At 38.1% G+C, this 22,257-nt stretch overlaps 1 protein-coding gene across 2 annotated transcripts in view; it reads right to left on the reverse strand.

Moving 5' to 3' along the window:
* The window catches only part of GABRG3 (gamma-aminobutyric acid type A receptor subunit gamma3), a 309,768-nt gene that overhangs the window by 148,171 nt on the left and 139,340 nt on the right, over nucleotides 1-22,257 (reverse strand). For both annotated transcript variants that reach the window (XM_048324965.1, XM_048324956.1), the window contains exon 4: nucleotides 760-980. In XM_048324965.1, coding sequence (XP_048180922.1) covers nucleotides 760-980 — 221 coding nt within the window. The remainder of the gene's footprint in view (nucleotides 1-759; nucleotides 981-22,257) is intronic.

Raw genomic sequence — 22,257 nt, forward strand, 5'->3', positions numbered from 1 at the left:
ACTAGCATGAATCTAGAAATGCTTTATCCAGCCCTGCATCTAACTCTGATCAGAAAGGCTTTTGACAGGTTTTATGGCACTACATAGTCCTGATTTTATTACAAGCACTAAAAAGCCCAACTCGTACAACTTAGACAGACTTATTGCCTATTTCTCAAGGTTTCTTTCTTAGAAAGAGGTAGCACGGGCAATCCAGCATTTCAGTAGCTCTGAAAGCAGTAAGTAGTAGCTGCAAAGCTAATACCACCAGTAGAAGCAAAGAGGGAGAAATATAGCTCTTGGCTTAAGCTATAGTCCTGCTTTCAAACAGAGACAGAGGCACACAGATGTTCGCAGAAGGGGTGCAGAGCCAAAGAGGGTGGGCCCCCTCTGGGGTCCTCTTTTATTTGGGAAAGGAAAGGGGAGAACTGGGGGGTGGACCTGGGGTGACTGGCCAACCAGACACTGCTCTAGAGTTTAGAGTTTCTTTCAGTTTTGCCTGCGCTTGGAACAAAGGAGTTCAGAGCACATGGCAGTGTCAAGTCCTGACTTGTTTCGGGGAGCGGGAAGGGCAGCTCGGAGCAGGCAGCAACAGAAAGACAAGACTTTGTTTTTTAAACCTGGAAGTACTTATGCCTGAATAATTAAATATGTGTAAAGCATGGCCAGGTAAGCATTGGGAAGAAAACAGCCGAGGAGAGCAAAGATATTGCTGAAAATTACTACTAATACACCAGAAGTAGGAGAAGCTTTCAGCCCTGCACCTTGCCAAGTGCTCACCTGAGGGTGTACAAGATCTTGCCATCATTCCATATGCGGAGGAGCTGGTTGGGGGTGGTGATCCAGTGAGCCTCTGCTGTCTTTGAGTTACGAAATATTGTGTCTGGGATCCAGATCAAGCCAACCATGTTGCTGTTCAGAGTCAGTATTTTCATGGTGCTGTTGAAGCGAAGACGGCTGTCTGTCCACGTCTGGGCAAAAAATATATCAATTTGATATTCCTGCAAAGAAAGCATGATAGATCAATGGAAATCAGTTCCACACTTCACACTATTTGTTGTTTGATTAGGTCTGTTCTGGTGCAGAACAACAGCGTATGTTCTGGCCAATGGAGCTATGTTTTCTTTTTTTTACTGCCTTAGGAATTTTTTTTCCATTTTCTTCACCCTTTTAATTTTATGTCTATCTGCTTAATGAAACATGCCAAACATCTCACTTCCATTGGTCCTGTGCCATAACAATTTCGGCATTAGCACATTCTTTCTCATTGTATCTGAAAAGTCACAGCTAGAAGGTATAATTTACAAAGGCTTCCTTGTCATAGTTCAGATAAGAGCCATGAAAGACGAACAGGACCAAAACACATAAGCTAGAGAAAGGTAAATTCCCCTGATTATAGCAATGCTTTTTAGGGAGGAAGTTGTGTAAATTCAATAAATTAATTTTTCCATTTGCTACCAATTGTTCAGCCACTCTTTTTTGGGCCATGCTTCAGCAGAATGAAAAGGCAGGTTTGTACTCGTTTACAGACACCTCATGCACCCCTGCTGCTGAACTGAACAGTCATCCCTGAATAAGCTAATACCTTAATTTATATGAAATTTTTTCTTCCATTTACTTCATGTTTTACTACTCTGTTTCTGTAGGTAAGCCATCATAGTACAAAAAAAAAGCAGAAATTAAAATACACATGGACAGACAGAAAAAGTTATATAGGTGAATATATAAACACACTGATTTATGCATTTAAGACCCCTTGGAAGAAACTGTATTCTAATCCTGTATTTGAATTGTGAATTCAAGCCAGCAGAGGCTGGAAAAGGTCATGTTTGGTTTGCTTGTGTTCCTCTTCCTCTTTTCAGACTGCTCTCTTTTTGAACCTCAGGGCAACAGTCATCTGATTCTGTCATAAAATATGCTCTCAGTATCACAGGTCTGGCTGCATCCATGACAGGTATGACGTTTGCTGATGTAGCACAAAGTGTATGCTCTGCAACAGAGGCTAACACAGGGGTTGGGAATAATCCAAAGGAAAACATCTCTTTAGGACCCCTGGTGGATGTGCTCCTGATATATCAGAACAAAGGAGAATTAGGGCTATGTGGAAAGTCTGGTATGTCTTTGACAACTCTGAACTTGTTTTTATTTCATTTTATTCTGTCTGTTGTTTCAATACAGTAGTATTGTATTTTTTTCTTTATAGACAGTCATAGAATTGAGGACAGTGTTTTTGCTAAAAGCCACCTGTTTCTCCTGTGCTATTACATTTTTGGCAGGCCATCCCTTCAAAGCTGATGTTATAACACCAGGAAACCTAATTCACTGGCACTGTAATCCAAGTCCAAAACGCACTCTGGGCCTCTCGTCTCTCGATGGTAAATGATCGAAAGGTGTGTAGGTGGTGCTAGCACGTATCCAAACACCAGGTAATAGATCATCTCAGGAATTAAAGTCTAGCCACCAAAGGCATTAAGGACCATTTTCCTCCATTGCTTATGTCACTACCATTTCTCATTATATTATTAGCTTTATTTTCTCAGGGAAGATGATAGATTTGAATCTGAAGAGACTTTTCTTTCGTATCGATGACATCTCCACACATCTGAAGGACATAATGTAATGTACACAGTGTACCTCTATTATTCAAAAAGAACATCCTTAATGCGCCAGGTTTTAGATGGCAGAGCACTGATCTTCTTTCTTTACAGTCAATTGCATTTTAGCCTTCGAAAGTCTAGTGATAAGTGTTTGGCACATTCAGCTTCTGTAGAGAGGAATATGCCAGACATGTCTGTGGGTTTCTCCAAATGCTGAGTGAGTAGAGTTGCTTTTTCTAGCCCACATGTGAGAATCTGTATTTATAGAACCAAAGACCATTTGTATACAGCTGGCTAATGACAGTGCTGTCTTTTCACAGGACAAGTTTTTGCATGATATTCATATTTGAGCTTATTTTATATGAATGCTTCATTTTGACTAAATTTAGGAGTAACCATAATTCCTTTCTAGTATATCATGCATATTTAATGATTTTTAGGATTTAAGATATTCTGTATTTCTAAGAAAAGAAAGACTCCTTAATACATTACCCTGAGAAGGTACTGCAGCTAGATCTGAGCAAAATGGTCCCCAGGAGCAGTATAAATATAACATTGTGGTTTCTATTCCAGAAGGCTGTTCTGGCTGAGAAGTGGATTACATTTGCCTAGAAACAGGGTCATGGTAACACCACTGCCCAGCTCCCACTTTGCATCTTCTGTATTTATTACTGCAACTAGAACCTGCCACCAATGATCATTATTCAAAATACCTGTACAATTGGCCTCTCTATTTGCCTTAATAAAAAAATTTCAACTCAAATTAAATGGTTCCCAGATCTTCTGAGTTAATTAGTTCTGAAAAAAACTGCATTTTTCTTTTGGCAAACTGAGATGATAAAAAACAAAGCAACATTTTTAAAGGAAAAGTCATTAAAGTTGGTTTACATCAGTTGCATTGACTTTTTAAACACTTTTCACCATTTTTTTTTGTTTAAAGTATTTACAGTGCTCAGTCAGAATATAAAAACAACCAAAAAAAAATTTCCCAGTAAAAATAAACACACATTTTCATTTAATATCTGAATTGACATTCTTACCATTAATCCCTTTTAGATGTGAATGTTATATCAGTACATCCTTTACATTAATCTCTGAAACTTCTTCAGTCTTTAATCAAGCAGATAATGGAGTAGATATTTATATAGTCCCTCTACCACGAAGGGGACAGAGGTCACTTTTGGAACTGGCACTCAGTTCTTCACGTCTAATGGTTCTAAGTCTATGCATATTTCAGAAAAAATACCTCTATCTTCACTGACAACAGATACTCCATTCCCAGTGAAGTCAACAGCTTCCGTACGCTGTTTTGCACAAAGCTGGTACAGTGATCTCCAGCACACAGCATCCAACTAGAAACTGCCAGAAGAAAGGTTTCTATGTTGGTTTTACAGAGAGGTCAATATCATGTAATATAAGAAAGTAATACTCTTCATTTGCTAGCTAATACCTGCCATTTTAGATCTTTATGAAATGTAGCAATTGCACTTAGAGAGTTCAGGCAGGACATCAGGTTTCAGTGATGTGATGCCTCACATGAAGCAACATCCTGGAACTCTAACAATACTCTTTATGTTCTGTTCTACCACTGCATCAGTATTTTGTTAATAACCTTCCAATTCTTCCTTTTCCTTTTATTTTTTTTTTTTTTGGCAGCAACTATTGACTACTACAATGAACAAAGGAAGAACTGAAAACCAACAAAATTTTACAGAAGACTTCTTCCCAGCAGCACAAAGGTAAAACATGTTCTACATGAAATGCCAAGGTTATGTACACTAATGTGTTCTGTCACTAAATTTTCTTGTCTTAATCGCACCTGGTTTGCCAAAACAGACTCAAGATTTTTCCTACTTTTACCACATATCCACACAGTGCCTGGATGCATTAACTGAAGCTACACTCCAGAGCAGCCAAACTTTGAAAAAAGCATTCTCCTTGAGAAAAGGAGATAACCCTAACAGGAGAAATAGGTCTACATGTTAACATGAAGAGAAATTCTAGGGAAATCTTCTTTCCTTCAGTACAGAGACATATTTCTGAAATAGTATTAAATTTTACTGATGAGAAATTCATTATAAATGTGAAAGGACTGATAGAAGTATAATTTATTATCAGTTTTAATAGATTTCATTTTGTTTGGTTTTAAAGGTAAATTCATGAACAGCTATGTGTTAAATTCCCCACTCTTAAAAACTTCACTGAAGTGAAAACTGTTTGAGGATTCTACAATCTGTTCAAATCTGATTACATAAGGACATTATTTTTTATAAAAGAAATAATTTTAAGAAATTACAAATAATATGAGAATGTTTGCTAGCTGAAGACTCCTGACATATACAAATACTCATCTGAATCTATAACCACACAACACTAGACCTTTTAGGAAATACAATATTATCAACATTTTTTATTCTTTCTGGAAAGAGTAATGTTTTCCAGTAAAACTAAATCAGTTTATTTGTATTTTTTTTGATCATATGAAAATATAAAGTCTCATTTCAGGCAGCTACAGTATATCTTTGTGTGAAATGTCTTTTTTTTCTTTTTTACTCTCCAATGATGAATAGCTACTTATGACCAAAGAATTTTTCATCGGTACTTTGTTGCAAATTATCCTTAAATGAATGCATTATCTTATACATTTCATCATGTAAAGAGACAGATTGTTCTACTTGCAAGACTTCTGGTTGCAAGAAACACCCAGTATCATCTGAAAATTATAAGTGACATTGTGTCACAGAAATCCTTTGTATCGCCTCCTATGAGGCTACCTTTGAAAATGGGATTGTAAATTGACACCTGACAGTGTTCACGTAGCTTCCAAAAGTAACTCCTAAAACAAAGAAAACATATTATGGTCCTTTTACCTGTGCAGTATGCAAGTAATTATCTCAGGTAGAAAATTTCTTTCCATTCAAATTTTTTAAGTTCTCCTTTAAATCTGAAACATTGGCTGAGAGAAATGACTGAATGAGATGAGGAAAATTAGGTGGTATTTTTCTTTTATATGGTTGTGTAGAGAACAAGAAGCTAAAGACAATTTTACTTCCTTAATTTCCACTGATTTGTGGACAGGAGATGTAACCCAGATTTAGCAACAGTATTACCTGTAAATAGCTGTACATAGTCAAGGTTCCAACTACTTGATTTAGCTTTTGGTTTTTTTACATTTTCAAGTATTCCTATTGTGGTTTCATTAGTGCTTTGAAAATAATCAAGAGTCAGCAGTGAACTATTTGCCTTCCACTGTGAAGGAATGATTAATGATTGGGAACACCTTGAAAATGCCATTGTCTAGGTCATCTGTAGTCACAGAGAAAAATACATGCTTTTCAACCAAGTTTTTAGTTGTTTTCTCAGTTAAAAGAGTAGCTAACCTGTTATTGGCAATACATGGAGCTTTTCTCCTATCCTAAAGTCTCATTTTAACTGTAAATTAATCCTGAAAAATATTATTTAATTGGCTGTTACAGTCAGGTAATGGATGTGAATGACTACAGATATAGTATGGCATTCCTTTGTCGCTTCTGCTACAGCCTCCTCATTTTCTGCATTTTCAAAACTCTCCATGACAACAGTAACAACAAAGATGTCAAGAGTCCTGTCCTTAGAAAAACTGCAAGAATTTCTTGCATGATACTTTTCAGGTTTTTACTATTGCCTACCAGGGTTGTTTTTTTGTTGTTGTTGGTTTTTTTTTTTTTTTTTTTTTTTTTTTTTTGTGTGTGTGTTTTTGGTTTTTTTTTCTTTTGTTAATTGTAGAACCTGTATCTTGATTGGTGATGGAGTGAGACTGTAACTGATTAAAGTTGTTACTGGCATTTGTGTGAGGCTGGTACTTGATCAACTGAAAATAGCTACATAATTAGGGTCCAGTTTAGGTTCTGATAATGCTGTGCCTTCCCACACCCTTGTATAACATGCCAGCACACCACAACACACCACAACCACTGTCTGTGTAAGCTTGGAACTAGTCTAATAAACTGCGTCAGGGATAAAATCTCCTTTAGTTGCCAAAAGGCTGGACTTCACCGAAGTGGGAAATCCTATTTGTAATTCTGAAACTGTTCTGGAAGTAAGTATTAAATTTTGCTTTTATATTTCAGTCCAAACCATCCAGTAAGAAGCATGCTTAAAAAATGAGTAATTGTAGAACCCGTTACACACAAACAGTGTCATAGAAATGATAAGCATTAGGGTTTAAAAGGGAATATGGGATGGGGCTCTTCAGGGAAACAGGAGACAAATGGTAACAAATCTCTAAAGACTGGGAGTCTCCTCTTTAATGCACTCAGCCATAAACCACAGGTGAACACACCCAGAAATGTTCCTTCTTTTTGCCCTTATCATGCTTGGATTAGAAGTACAAAGAGAAGGCTTTGAGAGACTGTGTTTTAGTAGAAAATGCCCCAAATATTAAAGCAACACTCATGATGTTTGTTTAGTCTGAAATTTGATGCACTTGGGAACACTAAAAGTGGATAAGCTCTTCAGAGTTTGAAGGTCATTTTCAATAAAAGAATATTTTTTCCAGCCCAGCTTGACACTAAAAGGAAATTTCAATCAACATCTGAATTGTCAAAACTATCGTGCAAAAGGCAGTCTTGTTGATTCAGCTGCCAATTTAGTTGTGTGACAAATGAGTGAAAGAGGAAATCCTCCCTGAAATATGGGATGAGCCGTTCCCTCTTTCTGAACCAGTACATTTACATGTCTGATATCAAAACACTGAGAGTAATTTTCTTGAGCACAGCCCACCTTTAGATTCCCTGATTTATCACATCTTACCCTGGGCTAGAATGAGGAGAGAATTGTCCTCTGTCCAGCAGAACATCTTATGAACAGACTTCTGATAATTTGAAGAGCTACCTTGATCATACCTATTTTTGGTATTGATGGAAATAAGTAGTTCCACAGCAACTGCTGCATGATGTGTGCTGACTGTTCATCAGATTGCATGCTGTATAGATTATGAAAAGTCAGGAACTGCAGTGATTTCAGGAGACCTCTAGAAGGCTTAAAATGTTAAGTCTTAATGTAAACCTTAGTACTACTGCTTGACAGCTACTGCTTGGGTTTGCACCCTGTGTGCTACTTGCATTCTAATTTCAAAAACTGGTAAAAACCTCTCAGATATCCTATGGAAAGGAACTGAAAGTAGTAGAATGGTCTACCAATGGAAGCTTACACTCTCATTTTGTGGAATTAATGCAGAAAGAAATAAATTAAATCTGCTGGAGAAAACACAGTAAAATAAAGAGTGTCTTTCATATGCAGTGTACATTCAGAACTCTTGTAGTATCAAGACTAACACAAGCCTTCTGTGAGGACAATAACTCTCACACAAGTCCTGAAAGTTTGCCTTGCTTTCAGCAGAGCTTGGGATGAGTGGAGTAGCACCATTAGAGCTGCCTGTAACTTTTCCTGAAGTATCTCTGCCAGGCTGGAGCTTCATGTTTCCAGAGGCTTCCCAGGAGCTAAATGGGGGTGTATTTGCTTCACACTACATACAATACTGGGTTTGTTGCCTAAGAGACAGCATAACAGGGATCACCTTCCCATTCTCCACCAGTATGCTTTGTTTCCACTCTCTGTGCTCCTGCTCTCTTTCCAGCTCCTAATTACTAATAGCCTCTATTGAGAGTGGAAGAGTGGGAAACACTTTCCCACTTTTGCGGTTTTTTTTTCCTTAATCTGAATTTATCTTTCCCATCAGTGTTAAGGCTGTACCTTCAAAAGATAATCAAAAGAAATAGATGGAAGATTATGTTTACAGTGGTAGTAAAATATATGTTTGAAAACTTTCCTAACTGTTTCATGTGTAGAAAGACATTCAATAACTTGCTCCTTTGTGGGAATTTGCTTTGATACTTTCATAATGTTATAAGCATCATGGTTCCATGGAGAAAGTACAATGAAAGAAGCAAAGTCAGCATTGAGATTGTCACCACAGATATCAGGGCTATTCAAGTGAGCAGTGTCAAAACATTTCAGCAAGCAGCACCAATCATCTCCATAGCTGAATGCTTTGAGTCAAAAAAAAAAAAAAGCTCTTTTCATCACTAACTCAGCAGGAATCTTGAAGGAATCTTGGAGCAAGGAGGATGGAAGCTCACCTTCTTCACTGTAGTATTGCCTCCTGCCTGCTTCAGAAGGTTATTTCACCGATTTCCTGCTCTAATAAAGAGGGAAAGACAGATAACTTGACGCTAGAAACAAAGCATGCAATTATCATGTAGCATTTCCTTTCTCAGAGAAAACATTTGTCTATCTCACTCTGCCTATTTTAGTTCTTTGGAGGCCAGCTCCAGCCCTGCTGTATTCCAGATAAATTCTTAAGTTCATTTAAAGGAAGACCTGGAGATTTTTGTCTTGGCCCATCCCCTGACATTTCTTCATGACTTCACTCCACATTGATGGGTTATCTCTTCTGCTTCAATCAGTCATTTCATAATCAGAAACACAGAATGAAATTAGAAAGAATGCATTTCAGAAAATCAGCAATAGCTCTATTCTTTCTCCTTTTGGTGGAAGACTTTAAATATTGCTGCTTCCCATTTCTTTTTGGAGTGTTCTGTTGGCTTCTGTTGCTCTTAAAGCTTTCCCAAAGACGTCCTGATTGCTATGATCATGCCACCGTTGCATTTCCACAGCCTCTTCTCTTGGTGTGTCAGGGTTCATGTCCTGTTGCAAACTGTGCCTGATGAGAAGCTTTGCCTTCGATGAGACATAACTGTATATGCTTTAAATTGGGCTGCCTTAGAATAAAAGGTGTCCAAAGCATGCAAAGAAGTGCAGGGGATGCCCATGGCAGTGGGCGGACTTTTCATCACTGTCATCTGGTGAGCATTGTTACGTGAAATGCTAATCAGAGTAGTCACTCCTAAGGAGACTGCTGCTGGAAGGAACACCATTTTTGGGATTGACAGAGAAAGTACAGTGCTCACTGTGCCCTGTAATTTAAGGCTTTACTAAGACAGCAGTCAGGGTGGGGAGAGAGAGAGAGAGAGAGAGATTCCAAATGCATAATTGAAGAAATCAAGGATGTTAACTGAAGAATTTAGTAACACAAACATACAAGAACAAGCTTAACTCCTGTGGAAATAGTAAAGAAATAAAAATTAATAATCAGAAGAAATAAAGAAAGAGAAAATTAAAAGTCTGTGAATATATGTTAATTGCTGTACTTAATAAAATAATGTACATTATCAAGGTCTCCTAAGAATAATTGATATCTGAAAAAATTACAAAATTATAAAGATACTCAATAGTATTCACATATTACAACAAAAGATGTACTGACTTTATAAACATAGTTTGAGGAATTACCTTATTCAAAACAGAAGCTAAACTTTACTGTTCACAAAAAATATACATTCTCAAAGATTGCACACAAAAAGACTTTATGCTCATAGTCTCTGTATTACATAGGATTTTTCAATGATGGAAAGGGTGCCTTTTAACCAAAGAAGTGGAAGAATATTTTGAAACATTTTTTATGCCATCAGCAACCTAGAAAAGGAGAGATTACCATGATGTTTTACAGGTACTGTCACTCTGAGCACAACAACAGTTGTAAAGGAATGGGAGACAGGGCAGTGATGAAAAAACAGACACTCATCTCAGAGTCGAGGGTCAGGTACAGTGATGGTCTCACACAGAACTGTGAGTGAGAGGAAGGATGGTAAGGAACACTTTGTAAGGAGGCAGGAGGGAAGATCAGATGGATAAAAGTCCTGTTCTAGCTGTTCCCTTCTGGTGTCACTTTCAGAGTACCTCCTGAGGCCATGCTATGTCTCAAGAACCCACATGCACTCTTACAACACTGTGGTTGGGAAATTATAACCTTCTTTTCTCAGAAGATGATATATTGAGGGCGTTCATATCTTCTCCAAGATGCAGGAAAGCTTCAGCTCACCAGGGATTTTTCCCCATTTCAAACCATCCTGCCACCCCTCACTGAACATTTTCAAGGGTCAAAATAAATGCACACAATTCTGCATTTGCTCAGAACAAGCACTAACTCATTGATTGCATCCCCACAGCTGAATAAAGGGAGACAACACACATAGTTCAAGCACCACACACCCAGTCATTCACCTTACTTTACTGCCAGCTGAATTCTTTGCCCTGTCGCTCCCAAGCTAAATCTGCCACAGAGGCAGCTAAAACTAAGAAAAGTAGACATACACCAGTTGGTGCCACTCAGTCTTGGGGACAAGTATTGGTCCCTGGATATCTTAGATTTAGTAGAATACACATAGCCAGGTCACAAAGTCTAAATTTATTACAACATAAATAAGATCCAAAAGGAGAGTTTAAAATGCTAGATGACAGAAATCAGGGAAATAAACAAAGCCACAGTGAGCAAGGGAGTTATATCCTACATCCACAGGATGTGAATAGGTGTTAGTCTCATTAAACAAAATGATGCACAAAAAAGCCAATTGTGCACAAAGTAGTAGAAAAAAGCTCATCTGTAAAAGCCCTGATTTGCATATGAGGGAAACACAAATGTTTAACTGCTCTAAAAATAAGATGACTGTTTTGCTACATAGGCACAAGACAGTCTTTAATGAGTCTGTGTCCAAACCTTTCCTGCTCTTGGTCTCTAAAAGAGCCGGGGCAGCCCTGCACTCTCTGCACGGCTGGCTCAGGTGAAACCAGACCCCTCTCTGCTTCTGCAACACTGCGAACATGCTTTGAGGGGAGGCTGAAACTTCATATTCAAAATATATATCTTATCTCATAAGATTGCGCTGGCTGCCCTAGTAGGCTGAGCCTGGCCTTTCCACATTTCCAAGCTTAAGAACACTCCAGGTCAGAGCTTGCCTCTTCAGAGGCAATCACAGTAGGCAAATGCGATCATGTTTCACCCAGGCTTCACAACAGAAGCACAGAGCCATTTTCACAGGATAAGTATCTGGGGGCCAATCTTTGCCTCAGTTTCTTCATCTCCTGCATTTTTTTTTTTTTTTTTTTTTTTTGATCTGGTTTTGTGGGCAATTCCATGGCCCTGAGCTCCACTGATCCAAGCCACACTTCCTCCTAAATCTTGTTGTATTGAGTGGTTTGATCCTCAGAATTAGTTCTGTCTCACCGTAAAACCCTTCTTTTCAAGCCAAAGTTCATCAAATCTATTTCCTCCTTGACTTCAGTCCATTCTTTTTGATATGAGACTTATTAAAACACATATTGACATTGGTAATTCTTCATTGTCCCTAGTCGGGGAACAAGGGACACCAGATGAAACTAAAATGGCCGATTGCCATTCACTGGGCCATTCAATGACGAAAATTTCAGGAGTTCAGGCTGTTCCTGCCAGTTTCACATGAGCACATTCCTCTTATATTCACAAACTCTACCACTCACCAGCTGGGCAAATTCAAAAGGAGACAATCAGAAATTTTTAGTACCTGATATCATTAGGAAAAAAAAAAAAGAAAAAATTAAAGAACCCAAACAAGATATTTTAAGATCAGTCATGCAAAGGGAAAATGAAATATAGTCCTGTAAAGATGTGTAAAGAAACCTCACTCCCTAAATCAGCATGTCTTCTAGCACTTCACTATTAGTTCCTGATACTAGCACATTGTTTTTTACACTGTATAAGAAAGAATAAAAAGGAATTCTGCTACAACTTGTGAACTGGTTACACTGCCATCAATGAAAAGAGATTAATATGGGTGTAGCTCGAATGGGAAAAATACTTTATCTCCAGCACAGCTTCACTTTCCAACTAGAAATGGAATAGTTAATATAAACACGTGATAACAGAAGCACTCTTGATATGCTGCGGCTAAATCCCCCAGCGCTAGGCAGGTAATTTTACCTAAGGGCAGCTGCATCTCCAACCCAAGGGGAGGAAGGCATTCCACCTGTTGCTGTGGTAACACTCCTGCCCTCCGCGGGTCCCCTCCCTGCTGCCGTGGTAACCACTTGACATCAGTCCCGCCTCTCCCAGCCCTGCATGCTCCCTGTGGCCCGCAGTCCCAACTGGACACCCACCCCTGCTTCAGCCAAGAGCTCAGGGTACACACTGACATCGGCACTGCACAGCTGGAAATTTAACCAGGGAGACATAGGGAAAGCACCAGTTCTGTCAGTCAGAAGAGGCTGCAGAGGTTCTGTTTGTGCTGTTTGGATGTATTCATGCAGGGATATGCTATAGGGGAAAGTCATGGGGTCAGTATAATGTTTGTATGCCGTTTTCTGTCCAAGGACCCAGGCTGATCTTTTGACCAGAAGTGTATGTCACTGGTAACTAACTCTAGAGCAGTCCTTTTTTTCTGGTATTTTTTCTTCTCATTATTTAATGACAGAAATAAAATGTTGACCCAGTCACAATTCTCTGATTCATGTCTTGGCTTATTCAGTCTGCATTTTTTTCCTTTCTGAATATTGTTCTTAAATTGGGAGAGGTTTCATTATTACTTCTATTTTGTTTTTCTTTTTCTCAATTTCAGTTTAAGCAAGATGAAAAGAAATGTTTTGCTTAGAATCTTGCAGTATTTCTTTCTGAATCCTGCTAAAAGTTCTCCAGCCTTGAACACTTTCCACTGCAAAGATATAAACCTGGTAAGCTTTCCCGCATAAGTTTTTTGACTCTTCTTAACCACTTTAAACTGTCCCAGATTAGTAAACCTTCTTTCACTAGAAGAATAGGACAAGTCTTCCATTGTCTATCCTATTGCTGAATTGTAGCAGACAACTGGAATTACAGCAAGAAGATGTGTAAGACCAAGGGCTAACAGTGGTTTCCAATTTTATCTGATATCAATATACATTCACACTTATCTTCTTCACTTGAGCATCTCCAAACTTGTAGCAAGAGAGAAAAACTAAGATCTGATTCGACAACAACTTACACCAATACAGGAAGAAAGAGATCTCTTTTCCATGGCAATTTTCTATTTTACTATTGTTCTCTAAAACAAATTTCAGAATGCCAGCTGTGAAGTGTTTCATGTAAAAATTCATAATATACATTTCAGCTGCCTATGAAAGGGAAAAGTTATTATTTTAGTTTTGATACCAAAAACTACTCCATTGTGAACAACATGAAAGAAGTGGACATGCTTTTTTGGTAGTGGAGCCCTGTGCAAATCCTTACTTTTTCATTTCCTAGCATAACATTAAAAGTGAAAAAAAAAGACTCAAACTGTTGGAAGCAGATTTTTCTCATTCTTAAAATGTGGAATGAAAGACATGAATGAAAGACATCTTTTGATGGTTGGAATTGTTCTGGAGGAAATAACTGAGTGAAAAATGAACTAAGGAATGTGAGCATTCTTGAAAGCAGCTACTGAACAACTGAATTTTTAATTATGCATTTTCTAAAAAGTGAATGTCAGTCCTAGTTGATAAATACATACATGTGTCAGCTGCCATTACAATGAACAAAGCTTGAGGAACAAGCCTAACACAGTTTATGTCTTTCTCCAAACTCATAAAGACAAAAACTCATCAGAGTTGGAAACTGGCCACCTGCTGCAACTTCGTTCATTTGAGTTTAGTGACCTTCATAACTAAGTGGCATTACCAGCCTGCTAGAAATAAGCAATCAAATATTAAACCAAAGCATTGTCTCATCTGAACCTTCATTTGAGCTTCTTTTTGTCTTGTTCCTATTACAATACACAGATTTAGGAGTGCTCAACAGCAACCATAGGAACTGTTCTACCTGACGTTATGGTCTTTGATAATAGGCTGACACTAATTACTCAGCAAGTGAAAAAAACCCCTTCAAATTCTACAGATTAAAAAAGGCTTCCAGGGGACATCTTTGGACAGTTGCCACTGGTCAATACATCTAAAATCAAAGAAAACTGGTTGTGATTATGTTTTAAAGAATGGAGAATAAATGTACAACTGATGCTTTTTCCCAAGCATGACAATCTTTATCTAGATGAGAGTCAGGAAAGGCAGGTAGACATTCCTCAAAGCATTTAGGTACCCAAATCATATGAACAATCAGTTCAGGAGAACAACTCAGCAAAGCTCTGACAAAAAATGCTGAGGTGCTTCAGAAATCTTAAATGCCCAGAGATAAGTTACAGAGCAAACTCAGCAGATTTTGCTGCTGGATGGCAGCACATTGTACACCTTCTGTTGAAGATATATCACTGTGTCACCAGAAAGATTAGTTTCACAGATCCAGAAGATCAAGATAAAAATATTCCTTTGACTGCAATATACTGCTTCTTGCAAAGTTAGCCAAACAGTGAGAGAAGAGCAAGAGTTTATGCATCTCACATTAGACAGTTACTGGATGAAAAGGAAAAATAGCATGCTAAAGTTTTGTCCTTCTATCTTAGTTCTCCAATCCTGTCTACATCAAGCTCTGACTTCTATTTTCCCAGAGGTATTTAGGGCTATCCAAAAGTCAGTGCTCCAAAGCATGTCCTTTTCCATTAAATGTAGTTTTTGTTAATTTAGGTACCCTAGAACTCAGGATTGTGCCCATTATAAGTACTGAAATGGGAATGAATCTCATAATTTTCCTGGTGTTTTTATGCCAGTCAAGTGTATGAATTACATTTCCAGAGAGGTGTGACTCACTCCAAAGCCTGGGGTGAATGCCACAGCTCTTTAGACCTCTCATTTAAATTTGAGAGGAATTGCAGTAGATCAGGAAATGTAGCAGGAAAAGGGAACATTTGCACCACACCTAGAAAATTTCCATAATATTTTAGCAGTCAATTTTTTGTCATAACAAAAACTGAAAAAAAAAAAGCCATTCAAGCCCGTTGAATAACTATATTTGATACTGTTCTATCATATTTTTATAGAGAAAACTGAAGAAATGAGAAGTAAGGGCACAAAGCTGATGTGTCATTAAAATATATTTGTGTGGATGAGAATTCTGAAGTAGATAAAAGATAACACAATCAAATGGCAAAGGCCTAAACTGATCCAGATGAACAGCAAGCAAACAGAAGTCAATGATCAAACTGTAACACCTGCTGCCACAGAGAACATCTATCTAAGAAGTATATTAATAACCTGATGTCCTGGGTTGCAGTGTATTCTATTACCATCCCCATCAGCCGTTGAAATCAGGTGGGGCAGTGTTTCCTTGCCTCCTCCCCCCAGACTATCTTTCTGTTAATTGCCCATCATTGTCCTGCCGCCTGACTCAGAGATAACTCCCTCCAGACTATCTTCTGTTAATGAGCCTAATCAACACTTTGCCTCATGACTCATTACCCCATTGTGAGATGCTCCACCCAGAGGGAGGAACCAAGCATCCCATCGTGGATATAAGCTGAGATGATGAACACCAGAGACAACCTTTTCACTGAATTTCCAGAGGACAGGAGCTCCACAGCCACCACTGGACCTTCTGAGGGAGAGCAGACCTTTTTTCTACAGGATCACCACTTTGGGAGGACTGCAGCCACCATTCTACCAGACTGCTACCACCACCCTGCCTAACAGGGTGTCTGGTTGTATCCTGACTCTGTCAGTTTGACCCAGTGTTTTCTGCCTTTATTTTTGTTTTTTATTTTCCTTATTTTATTTCCCTATTAAATTGTTATTCTGACTTGGTGTCTCCCACTAGTTTGTTTTCAAACTAGTACACCTGAAGCATCATCTCCATTCCTATTAGAGACCCAAATATTCAATCTATTAATCACAATTCCTGTCAGAAATATTTTCATATGTGCCAACTGACATATACTCCACACACTGATGTATAAATAAGGTTTATAATGAACATTAGGAACTTCATGGACAACTCAGCATAAGGCTGGTCTAAATTATACACCCAGAAGGATAATGCTAAAAGCCTCAAATCTGAGTTCAACAAGGTTCTCTTTAGATAAATTGATTAGAAAGTGCAGTTCTATTATGTGACTAAGAGTTTCTATATCAAAATCATTCCAGTATATTGTAGGTGAAGTTTTTAATGTCAACAGACATTATGGGATCTGACTTGTCTCATTATAGAAATCTATTTTCTGTACATATACCAAAAGTAATATCAATGTCAAGTAAATGACTCAGACCAACTTTGTAATTATTGTTTTCATTCCAGTCAAAAAAGTACAGCCATTTCTGAGTATGAAGTTATAATGGCAACATCATCTTATTTAACATTACAAAAAAAACTTTTGCAAAGTCCTGAAAGAAATTCCTGTATCAAGAACACAAAAGTGGCAGGAAAGGCAGCTTTGCCTTAGAAATTGCGTCTTTATCTAAGCTGAAAATTTGCTCAAACTGTGACCAAAAGAAAATGATCAAACAATAAACACATATCACAGTCTGTATATTCTTGGTGAACAATTTCTAGATTTTTGCAGCTAAATTTCTCAAAGAGTCTGTCAAAATAGACAATTTTCTCTGCTGACAGTAAACAGGACTTTCTTTGTAATCGTTGCTCTGTAGTGCTGAGGCCTTGACTACAGAGTAAAAAAGGAAAGATCCTGTCTCTTCCTACCTCCATATTCTTTTATTTCCATGTACACTGGGAGGAGGACAGTTCTTTCAGATTACACGTTAGCAGAACCCAGCAAATCTTCATTGCAACATTCCTAAGCAGGTGAATGAGAAAATGAGAAAAAGAACTTGACCGGAAGTTTCTATTAACTTTTGAGTTACACAATTTCACTGAGATCACTGCATCACAATAGGAATGTTAGAGCATATTCACTCTTTGCTATTTGCAGTGGAATATGGCATGAAGAAATCACTGTGACTATGCATGCAAGTGTTCCAAAATACACGTATACTTCTGTGTTGTTGAAGATAGATACTGACTTTTATAGAAAGAAATCAATAAATCTGATAAATCAAACGGGGCAAAATGCTGACCAATGACTTCAAGGTTTTGACCAATGTTAGGAAAAGAAGAACAAAGGAAGGGTATGAAGAGGTGTCTGAGAAAAATTGTAGCAGTTTTGCATTTAGACAGACAAGAATTTCTATCAGAAACTGTACAAGTAGAAGCAAATTCTCAAAGTGGTGCTATTATTTTTTTTGCTTTTGCAGTTTTTAATTCTACCTGATTTCAAACATTGTGCAGATCACTATAACCTAAATGGGAGCCAGTAAAATTGCAAAATTTATCTCAAGACTGCAGTCCAGGCTTGTCTCTCCTGGAGAGATCTCTCCTAGAGATTTTCCTTCTTATTTTATCAGTTGAAGATAAAACAGTATGACATTTTATACTATCACATTATCTGAATTCATGTATTTGATGGTGGCACCTCTATGCTAGAATCAAGCTCTGGCTCAAGCAAAAGCTAAAGTGTTTTTTCAGAGCTGTCTGTGAAGAACGTGTGCACACCTTCAAACCCCACTGAAATTTGCAGAAGTGCAGTGCCCTTAAATGCCTCCAAAGTTTGCAAACACTCAGACCTTGAATTGGTAATGAAATGATGCAGAGATTGCCAGGACAAGAGGAAGACGATGGCAGAAGAGCAGGACCCACCAGTGCCAAGGGAGCCTCCAGGTGTGATTGCAAAGCCCCTCCGGGTAATCCTTGATCAATCAGTGTGACTGGGAGAAGTGTCCAAAGACTGCAGGAAAGCAAATGTCATTCCCACCACCAAGACAAACAAAAAGAAGGAAAAAGGGTACTACAGGCTGATTAGCCTCATCTCTGTTCCTGGAAAGGTGATGTAGCAGCTAGTCCTGGAAACTACTTCTAGGCATAGGAATGACAGGAAAATCATGAAATAAAAGGGGGAAGTAATCCTTCATCAACTTGATAAGCTGTCATGATGCCATGACTGGCCTGCTAGATGAGGGGAGAGCATCGTCTGCCTGGACCTCGGTAAGGCCTTTGACACTGTCTCCCTGAAGATCCTCACAGAAGGGCTGTTGATGGTTGGGCTGATGAGCAGGTGGGATGAAAACTGGCTGAATTGTTGGGCTCACAAGGTGGTAGGGATCCGTGGCATGAAGTTACCTTTTAATAAGAACCAAAAATTTACAATAATGTATCTATGCCCTCTTTTGCCTTTGTATCCTGCCTTTTCTGTCATTTCAGGATTACCAGGTAAGATTTGTGGGTTTATGTATTTGCAGCAACAGTGTATCTTCCACTACAGAGCTGCTGTTTCATTTCTTATTGTCTTAGAACCCTAAAGGTTAAAGAGCATACCAAGTATTGTATTTCTCCATGTCTGCGGAAAGCAAAGGAAGGACTGTATTTCATCTGATCAAACCCCGACCACATGCTGAAAAACATTGCCAGCGTGTCATGCTAATTGTTTCCCTTTCTCTTAAATGCTGTCACAGAAAAGGGTTTTGTCCACCTCAAAATATTTAATTTCTTGAAGACCAGATATAAGTACAATGAGTAATATATACTTGAAACATCTTTTTTTTTCCCAGTATGGCTTTGTAAACACCCCCCCCCCAAAAAAAAAAAACAACCAAAAAGCAAAACAGCCCCAAACAAAACATCTCAGGTGTATCATCCTGCATATGCTCAGTGCAACTCTTTGCTTTGGGACAGACAGGTGATACAGGCATGTCAACTTAGTGAGCTGTTTCATGTGTCAGAGTATGGTATTTTTTCCTCTATCTCATGCAAAAAAGGATTTAAAATGTCAGTTTACTGAGATGGCAGCTTGGTACGAAATGAGAGAGACAGCCTAAGTGTTTTGGTTTTCTACATGCACCCTATGTATTTTTGATGTAACAAGTACAATAATTACGAAGAATTACGTAATGATTTCTGACATTAAGATCTTCATATCAGTCAGTACATTGAGAAAAAAAATCACTATGGCAGGCATTAAAAACCTATTTAAAGTACAAAATACATATCTCAGAATCAAACATTATTTTTTTCCTTGTGAAAGAGACATCTGCCCTATTCTTTGGGCAGTGCCTACATCTGCATTTGCAAAAGCAGTGTTACCTCTGAAATAGTTAATGTTTGATACATTTTCCTGATGTCCCTTGTTAGGTTTACTCCAAGAATTCACTTCAGTGCCACAAATTAGAACCTGTCTGTTACAGAAGTGCCAGCTGGGACAAAAATTTTGTTATCGGACTGATTAATCAATTATACAAAAGGTCTGCTTATCCTGTAAAAAGGCAGTCTCCAGAAGGCCTTTCCAAATAATCAGTTATGGGACCTCTGCAGTTTAAAAGAAGAGAGATTTTTAAATGGACCTCTCTAGAAAGATTTGGGAAAACATTATAACTCCCTTCAAACCATATTTTGCACAATGGATGTGAGTTACCCAGTGGAAATTACTTCTCCTTTTTCAATTAGGAGCTTTGAAATACTGCCCTGCATATGATTACTTTTTCAACAGCACTTCTATACTTGTAAAGTCTGTGGCTGAAGAGCATCTCACTGCAGAGTGCCTGAGCATCTGTTGCCAACTGTGCATGGCAGATGAAAATTGAGAATAGAGATAATTACAAGATGACAGCATTATATCATTACTTTTTTTTTGTCTGACAGATGAACAAAAATAACATTCAGAAACACTACTGTAAAAATATTTTTGTTACCAAACCCCCAATGTGTGACCTTTTTTTGCACATAAAATATTATCTTTGCTTATAGCATCACAAGCTCTTCTCATATGTTCAAGAACAAAGGTCTTGTTCTTGTTTCCCCCATTGTATTAGGAAGACATAAATTCAACTTGTTTGAATATGACAGATTAATAGTATCAGAGCAGCATCAGTTAAAATGTGTTCCAGCTATCCAATTACACTCTTAGGTTGCCATCAATTTATACAAACTCACCTTTTCTTCAAAATTCTTCCAGAAGGCTATTTTTCAGTTAAAAAACCTAGAAAACCAAAAATCCCCACCCCAACACAAAAAAATAATAAAAAATCCTCTGCTTGGGTAAAAACTCTTAATCCACATCTCCTGCTCAGAGTGTTCAAATTCTCACAGAATATTTATATTTAGTTCTATCCACAAAGATGGACAAATTTTGCTGATATGATAGGAATAGAAAAATTACTGAAACTACTCATACCATAGAGCTAATTGAGATTTTGTTTTGGCTGGAAATAGCATGAAAGTTGCAGGAAGAGATGTTGAACCACATACCATGACACTGAAACTATAATAGCATTATGATTACTGCAGTTGCAATTTGAATGCTACCACTTCATTCCACAAGTGCTTAACCAAGTCCCTGTTAATATTCTCTTGATGTATTTCTAAAATAAGACACTGCTGTTTGATGCAAGCATCATTTTCCCCACAAACTTCCTGGAAAATGTTTAATTGCAAATCTGTGATCAGTGTTTCTTGGCTTTGCTGCCTGTGTTTAGGTACTGTAGCAATAGTTCAACATTGTGTGAGAGTCTTGCTTTTCAGAGTTTTGAGGCATCAACACACCCCATGAAAAGCAATTGCTGATAACTGACAGAAAATCTACACATACTTTTGAAGACTAGAATATGCATCTGGCTGAATAAATATGATGTCATTTGCAAAAATTTGGGCACCTAACTTTATATCTTTTGTTTTATTTAACACTGAAATAACATACAGAATAATTTAACTTTCTATATGAAGCAGGTATTTCATGGTGTTTCTTTGGAATCTTTACTCCATTTGGAACACAGACATGAAGAGAACTCTAGAAAATATCCAGGAATTTTACTTTGGGTTATAGTTCTCAGCTGGACTAACAAATAGCACAGAACTCTATGCATTTTAAAGGTGGCAAGTGTGTTACATGAAATGAGCCAGATAATAAAACACTGAACATTGCTAGGCAGAACCCCACCAAGGAAAATAAAAGCAAATCATAAACCAGCAGCTCCTCTGCTCACTGAGGAATAGCAGCACTGTGGGAAAAGTGGGGGAATCAACGAAGCACTATGACAGCCCTGAGGCCCAATTAAGTCCTGCTACGTGGGGTAAAAGTCCCTGAGTCTCACCCATGACTGGGAACAGCTGAGTTAACAGTAGGAGCATTTCCTGCAGGAGAAAGCCCATGCAAGTTTCCTTGGCTGCAGTACAACAGCAGGGAGAAAAGTGCTTGAAGAAGATTGTGCTTGTGGTACAGGAACTGCCAGTTACAGAGGAACAGAATGGTCCTCATGGAAAACCTGTGACTGCAAACCAAAATATCCTGCTGTAAGTCCTTCTAAACAAAAATCATCAGCCAGTGAGGTCAGTTGTACATTAATGTATAATCCTATACATATAATGTATAATCCTATAGGCAATGTATCCTATAATACCAAGGAAGAAACATCTTCCATTAAATATTTCACTGGAGTGTAATACCAAGTTTTCACTCTTTTTGATGAAGCTGCAGCAATAGGCAGCAATACAGGTCTGTGTTACTCAGGCTTTGTGCCACACTTTGATATCTCCTCAGAGCAGTACCCTGCTCCCTCTACAATTCCTTTGCTACATTTCTTTCTCATTTTTGATATCTGGTTAGCTTAAGGATTTATCTGATTCTGAGTTATGATAGAAAGAGTATATTTTTAAGTACAAGCCATCACTTCATGGAGCTTGTTATCAGAACAGGACTCATCTCCATGGGACAGTTGCATTGAGACTTACATCTTGGAACAGTTTATCTCCATGAAGGAAGTACACTGAATTAGGAAATTAGATCAGGAGTAGCCTCAGTGGTCTAACTCAGAACTGTATTTCACATACATGTTTGTCTGTGCCTCTGCTGTCAAATATCATCGTACAGTTATCCAGACTTGGCCAAAAATT

The sequence above is a fragment of the Corvus hawaiiensis genome, chromosome 2 (genome assembly GCF_020740725.1).
Source record: "Corvus hawaiiensis isolate bCorHaw1 chromosome 2, bCorHaw1.pri.cur, whole genome shotgun sequence".
NCBI lineage: Eukaryota > Metazoa > Chordata > Aves > Passeriformes > Corvidae > Corvus > Corvus hawaiiensis.